Source organism: Octopus sinensis, linkage group LG8 (genome assembly GCF_006345805.1).
Source record: "Octopus sinensis linkage group LG8, ASM634580v1, whole genome shotgun sequence".
In the NCBI taxonomy this organism is placed as follows: Eukaryota; Metazoa; Mollusca; class Cephalopoda; order Octopoda; family Octopodidae; genus Octopus; species Octopus sinensis.
In genome coordinates this window covers 37,449,828-37,457,659 of record NC_043004.1, presented here as the reverse complement: position 1 = coordinate 37,457,659, position 7,832 = coordinate 37,449,828, and the positions used below count along the sequence as shown (strand labels likewise).

General features: G+C 34.8%; 1 protein-coding gene across 2 annotated transcripts in view; it reads left to right on the top strand.

Moving 5' to 3' along the window:
* The window catches only part of LOC115214981 (S-adenosylmethionine decarboxylase proenzyme 1), a 66,433-nt gene that overhangs the window by 17,776 nt on the left and 40,825 nt on the right, over positions 1-7,832 (top strand). For both annotated transcript variants that reach the window (XM_029784080.2, XM_036505350.1), the window contains one exon: positions 4,979-5,105. In XM_029784080.2, coding sequence (XP_029639940.1) covers positions 4,979-5,105 — 127 coding nt within the window. The remainder of the gene's footprint in view (positions 1-4,978; positions 5,106-7,832) is intronic.

Below are 7,832 nucleotides of genomic sequence, written 5' to 3'. Positions count from 1 at the left end.
CACCCACTACCCTCTCGGAGTGTTTGGCGTTAGCAAGGGCATCAAGCTGTAGAAACTTTGCCAGATCAGACTGAAGCCCGGTGCAGCCTCTTGGCTCGCCAGTCCTCAGTCAAACTGTCCAACACATGCCAGCATGGAAAGTGGACGTTAAATGACGACGACGACGATGATATATATGTGTGTGTGTGTGTATATTGTATATGTATGTGTATATATGGATAAAATACGTGTGTTGGGTATGAATATATATATGTAAGTATGTATATAACGCCTATTTTCATTACATGATTACCAAATATTCATGATTTTTGTAAATTTCAATATTTTAATATTTCTCGTATATTTTTCGTATTTTGTAATATCTTACCAAATAATCAAATATACTATATATTAGTGGTATGCTATTTATTTATTACTATGAGTTTATTTCTGCTGATTCAATGTGAGTATTTAACAGAGTAAAGAGTATTTATAGACTTAGCATTTAATTTGTAATATAGATTTCGTTTCAATAATTTCACTGCTTGTCAAATATTATATATTGTGTGGTGTTATATTCTATTGTGTCAAAATGACTCTCCCTAGACACAATAGAATATGTTCTAACACATGAACTCATATAAAGAATCTTGCAAACCAAATCCCAAAACGTTATATTATATGTTATATATTATATCTCATAACCAGATATTTAGGATCTTTTCCTTTTGAATGGCAGTTTTCAACACAATTTCTAGTTAACTAAACACTTTTAAACTTCGTATGCTGGTAGAATGTGTTTATAAAACATCATTTTTTTCTTGGGTGGTTAGCTATTGGTTAAAATTACCGAAATGCTCGATTTTAAAGTGGAAATATCTTACAAACTATAGAATTTTCTCAATAAAGCCAAGAAAAAATTATGTTTTATAAACACATTCTACCAGTATACGAAGTTTAAAAGTGTTTAGTTAACTAGAAATTGTGTTGTCATATGCCGTTCAAAAGGAAAAGATCCGATATTTATTTTAAAAGCTTATTTATGTTAATATTCAAATGTTGAAATATATGGAGAGTAATTGTTATAAAAAGCTCTTTGTATAGTTTAACGTTTTACACGGTTATCTCCCTTTAGCTATATTTCATAAATTTGGCGATTTTATTTCCCCATTTAATAATTCTTTCAATTAGAAATTTATCTTAGACTAGCAGTATCGCCCGGCGTTGCTCGGGTTTGTAAGGGAAATAACTATATAAGCATTTTTAGAGAGTTACTTCCCTTATAGATGCCAATTCGGGCTTTCTTAGCCATTTCTGTTTTGGTGTCTTCAAGCCATGAAGTCATTGTTCTAAAAGAACGCTGGTCTCCTTGACAACGCTTTACGACGTTGATTTCCTTACATTCCCTTCCCTACAGCTTCACGAGGGAGGGAAGAAGGGGGAGAAGCAAACAGGTGCAGGTGTGACCATGGACGCCAACTCTGCCGCCATCGACACACGAAAAATTATGCATTAAAATGGAATAAAAAATGATGTTAAATTATTTTTAAAATCGTAGACTCATCGTAGACGCGCGCTAATACTCAGACGGGCTCGATATGAATCACGACTATAAGATACCCGAATTTGGTTAAACTGCACCGCAAAATGTGGGAGTAGTTAGGAATCTAAATCGAAGGGGACAGACACTCACACAACTACAGTTTTATATATATAGATGTATTCATAACAGAATAACAGATTCCTAAATGTACGTATTTATTATTCCCCTTAGTATTTAAGGCCCCTTAGACAATTTATTCCTTGGAATATTTTAAATTTGTTTTGTATTTTGTATTTTATTAATAGATTTAACAGACCCAAACAACGCTGTTGTTTTTAAATATTAGCTGACCAGTTAAGTTGTAGGAATTAACATTCGCCTTACCCTACTCGTCATAGGGGTTTATGATGAAGATTTTTGTTCATAAAGAATAACATCACACTTAATTTATACCCAAATTATTCCTTCATTGATATAATTATGTATTGATTTCCCCAACTATGTTAACATAAGCTAAATTTTATTTCTATTCTATTGCATAGTTTTTGGTTTCTCACTAATGACATCTGTTACATAGATCATCCCTTTAACCCCACTCTATAACGTTTTATATCTACTATGTCACCCATTAGATTGAAATAAGATGTGATCTCACAACCTCCGGATTTATCTTGGAATTTACTTTTTACTATTAAGTAGTATTTTATTGTATTTTACTTTTTTACTTGTTTAATTCTTGCCATTATGGATTCTCTGATGAATCTTTGGGGTCCAATTTTTGTTCAATTTCTATATAATCTTGGTATGATGTGTCAACTTTGGCCTGCCGGACCTCCAAAGTAGAAGCAGATGTAAGAGTAGAGCTATATTCACTCATTTATTCTTATTTATTTATTTATATGATCGCAGTTTATTAATAAACGGATCAAGCTGATGTTCGTCAATTATCTTTTTCGTCCTTGCCTTATATATATATGTTTATATATGCATATGTGTGTGTGTGTGTATATATATACTTAACTAAGGATTAAGGTTGTTGAAAAGCCAGGCAACCCTATCAAATCCATAATCGGTAGAACTTACCCTTTTAGTAGAACCCCCTGTACGGATAGGCACTGTACTGTGTGTAGATTTAGCCCACAAACACACTGTAAAGCCAGAAATGTAGTCTATAGTATAAGATGTATAGAGGGACGATGCAGTAACAAGACGACATACATAGGGGAAACGGCATACAAGCGGGAAAATGAACATTGGAGAGAACTTAAGGAAGGAAAGAGCTCATCGATTCTGTACCAACATGCTGAGCAGGAACACAGGGGATCAATCAACAACATAGAGGTTAAAATCTTGTCCACACATAGAACAGATGCAACAATCAGACAAATTACGGAAGCTACACACATAATAGAAGATAAACCTAGCCTGAATAGGAAACTGGAATGGAACACTAGCACACACCACAACATGATGGTAGAGGATCCCCATAAACTGGTTACAATATAAACAAAACCGAAAACATAATAAATAAAATACACAGATAAATAAACAAATAGAAATAAATAACTATATAGGTTTTTTTTTAAATTTAAAAGATTTAAAAAATTTATTTTTTAATTAAATTTTTTTAAAAATGTTTTATTATTATTGTTATTACTAGTTTTATTGTTATACATACATACATACATACATACAAGCATACGTAATAATAATGATAATAAGTGGATGTAAACATGAACAAAAAAAAATTACACGAACGTATATAAACAGAAGATACAAATATTACAGGCATTCCCCCCCACACACACACTAACTAAACATAGACGCACATAGAGATATATGCATGCGCAAATGAAGACACATACAATAGAAATACAAAATGGCTGACGGTTAGTAAGGAGAGACACACAGATAAGAAAGAAGAAAACAAAGGACCACTGATGCGGTCACAAGAGTGTGACGAAAGAACTCTGGCCGAAATAAGATTAAGATTAATGTAAAAAATAAATAACACTGAAGCAAAGTAACACCAAATATATAGTGTGTGTGTTTTTATTGGCTAAACTGGCAAAATGACCATTCCGAAATACAACAATATATATATATAAAAGTAATTTTAGAGACAGAACCCCCTTCAACTCAATCAACAATGAAAGGTTTTATACCCGACCACACCATAAAATGTTAAATATTAAATCTTATACTAACTATATCTATTCTGAATCATGTATTTTCTGTTTATAAGACTACACGTGTTTCATGAAAGTACATCAGTATTGATTGGATACGAGGTATCTAGTTTCAATACTTAATCGGGTCGACATACTCCCATGGTGGTTCTGTCTCAAAAATTACTTTTATATACACAAATTAAACATTGAGAGATGTTCATTTTAGTACATCTAATTTGAATGTCTTTTTCCTGTGTACTCGGAAGTAATAGGCTTGAAACCTCAAAGACTTTCCATTCTTTCCAACCGTCAAACTAACACACCTGTCTTCATCTTTTGATTTCTGTAAATTTGAACTACATATATATATATATCTGGATATCCTGTTGCTTATTTTGATTATATATATATATATATTCCGTGCAGGTGGCACGTAAAATGCACCAATCCGACCGTGGCCGATGCCAGCCTCGCCTGGCACCAGTGCAGGTGGCACGTAAAAAGCACCCACTACACTCACGGAGTGGTTGGCGTTAGGAAGGGCATCCAGCTGTAGAAACATTGCCAGATAAGACCGGAGCCTGGTGCAGCCTTCTGGCTTTCCAGATCCCCGGTCGAACCGTCCAACCCATGCTAGCATGGAGAACGGACGTTAAACGACGATGATGATATATATATATATAATATATATTAAAATTGTAATTAAGGGTATCTAAAAAATACCACCATGCTTGAGATAACAGTCAAAACTTGACTCTAAAACCTCATCATGTATTCATACAGCACCAGTAGAAAAGACAAACAGACTAACAAAAAATTATTGGATAATCCCAGATCCGGATTTCTGGCTTTGCATAAAAATATACTCTGCCTCATCAGTGGGATATGCACAAATAGTACATAATTACAAACATATATATATATACAACATACGAATATTTATATATACGCATGTATACACACATATATGTACGTATGTACATGACTAGTTTCATTGCCCGTCTAAACTCCATGAGCTATGTGGTTTACATCCCCACAACTTAGCGGTTCGGCAAAAGACATCAATAGAATAAGTACTAGGCTTACAGAAAAGGAATCCTGGGGTCAATTTGTTTGACTAAAAGAAGTGCTCCAGCATGGCTGCAGTCACATGACTGAAACAAGTAAAACAATATAAAAAAAACTATGCCATTTTAATTACGAGCAACGCTGGGTACATTTGCTAGTATGAAATAATATTTGATGCTGTGACTATTTTTAGTTACATCTTTCTAACTTTTTGCAGTGAAAGCAGCATGTTTGTTACAAAACGGCGTTTTATTTTGAAAACTTGTGGTACTACGACACTGCTCTTAGCTGTGAAGCCATTGTTGAAGCTAATTAAAGACAGATGTAACATTGATTCTGTTGATGTGAGTATTTTCATTTCTCTGCTTTTTTTTTTACTATTCTTAATTCCTTTTTTGTTTGGGGAGAAGAATCTTGCAAACCAAATCCAAAAATAAAATAATTCATTTTGGTTTATCATCATCATTTAACGTCTGCTTTCCATGCTAGCATGGGTTGGACGATTTGACTGAGGGCTGGCAAACCAGACTCCAATCTGATCTGGCAGAGTTTCTACAGCTGGATGTTCTTCCTAACGCCAACCACTCTGAGACTGTAGTGGGTGCTTTTCACGTGCCACCGGCACAGGGGCCAGTAGGGCGGTACTGGCAATGTCGTCATTCGAATCTTTTTACACATGCCACCAGCACAGGTGCCAGTATGGCAACACTGGTAGTGATCACACTCGAATGGTGCCCTTTTATGTGCCACTGGCATGGAAGCCGGTTAGCCACTCTGTCAACGGTTACCCTCGTATGGTGCTCTTTGCACCCCGCTGGCATGGATGCCAGTTGTTGAATTTGATTTCGAGTTTATATTAAAATTTTTACTTCTTGCTCTTTACAAAACACATTTTGCTGCTGTATCTTTTTAATTTGGTCTGAATGTGAATTAGGGATTGTTTAGAAAGGGAAAATGTATGGTTCTTCTAATAGGCATTGCTTCTCTGAGTGTAGAAGTTAAACAAAGTCTCATTTATGCAACATGTCTAATCCCTTGCTTATCAAAATGTAAAGACTTGCAATAAAGGGATTGGTTTTTTTTTTAAAATAAATAAATTCCTGAACTTTTTCTAATTTTCTTTTACCAGAAAACCATTATGAGTGAGAAAACAAGGTATTGAAAGAGAATTTACTTGCTTTAGTGTCTATTTGTTAAGGGTTAAGTTTGTTAGAACTTACATTGAACATCTAAATTCTAATTCAGAATACTTATGTGGTGAAGAAAAGACAACAATAGCTCCTTGACAAATAATAATGATAATAATCCTTTCTACTTGAGGCACAAGGCATGAAATTTGGGGGAGAGGGAGAGTTGCTTGCATTGACCCTAGTACTTAATGGGTTCTTATTTTATCAACCCTGTAAAAATGAAAGGCAAAGTCAATCTCCTCAGAATTTGAACTCAGACCCTTAGAATTTTCTGTCTGTTTTAGAAACCTTTTTTCCTACCAAAAAATGATTTTTTAGAAACTTTGAGAGGTATGAAATAAATCATTTTAATGGTGTCGCCTGAAGTAGGTATGGCTGTATATGCTATTATTTAATTCTTTATCTTCTTTGAGTTCCAGTGTTAAAATGATTTATTTCATTATCCAATCATTAAGATAGTAGAAGGTGATTTGAGAAAAAATTGTCTGCTATTTCTGGTAAGCCAAGTGGTGATAGACTGGTTTCCTTGTTGGCTTGAATTTGTAGAGATAAATCAAAGATTGTTCTTTTGATATACAGTACTTTATCTAACATTTAATGTTTCATCTGTAGAAGAGGGAAGACATTTTTTTTTTGTTCTTTTCTTCTCATTTGAAGCCATTTAGATTCCAGAAAGCTTACGAATACCCATGTAGAAATTAATTATAATGATATAGAAAATACTGTCCCTAAATTTTAGGGAGTTCTTTTACCAGTTTGACATGTCTGAATGAGGCTGGTTTTTTCCCTTGCTAAATGATTTTAAGACTATTATAAATAAAAGGGTAGCTTTCAGAGCAAAAATCAATGACTGCATTGTTCATCACCATTTAACGTCTGCTTTCCATGCTGGCATGGGTTAGACATTTTGATTGGAACTGGTAAGCTGGAGAGCTGCACCAGGTTCTAGTCTGATTTGGCTGCCCTTCCTAATGCCAACCACTCCAAGAGTGTAATGGGTGCTTTTTACATGCCACTGGTAACAGCCATGACTACAATTTCTTGGGTGTTTTTCATATGACACTGGCAATGGCCATCATTTTGGTTTTACTTGGCTTGACGAGTCTTCTCAAGCACAGCATATTGCCATGGTGTTGATCACTTGTCATTACCTCTATCAGGCCCAACAGTTGAAGATCATGCTACTGGCAACAACCATGATTACAATTTCACAGGTGCCATCTACACGACAATGGCAACGGCACTTGGCCTATTGTGAAATCAAGTGAAATGGCTGTTGCTGAATTCAGAGATGGTTTATTCTGTTTAATGCCCCTTGTGGTATCAGTAAAACTTACCTAAACCTTTTCATGACTGTATTTTAGCTAAAATATATTTTCTGTATGTTTTAATCTAATCCAGACTAGTTTTATAAAATATAACATTGTTTTATTGATTGACACATGATTGTTTTTTTGAACACAACATTGTAAAAGGTTCTGAAATTAATGTCTCAGAGAGAGCCTAATTTAGTAAACTGTAAAACTATTGAAATTTTGTTTAACTATCAGCGCGTGCGTGCGTGCACACACACACATATGTGATGTGTATACATGGGTGTGTGTATAGATAGATATGTTTATCTGGGATCTTGGACAGCAGAAGGTTGCTGCTTCTTGAAAACATTTACCCGCCACTCTATGTAGATCTCTCAGGTTTTTTGGTAAGATATTAAAAATAACTGTGGGCCTTTGAATCCCAAGCTATTGCAGTACCTGGTCCTCACGCTAAGACAGGATGGGGGTAGGACCTTTGGAACAGTCTACTGACATCCTGCTCAGGGCTGGCATAAGTCTCAATGTCAAGTCTGGTGCCAGCCCCTCTAGGAACTTCCATAAATAC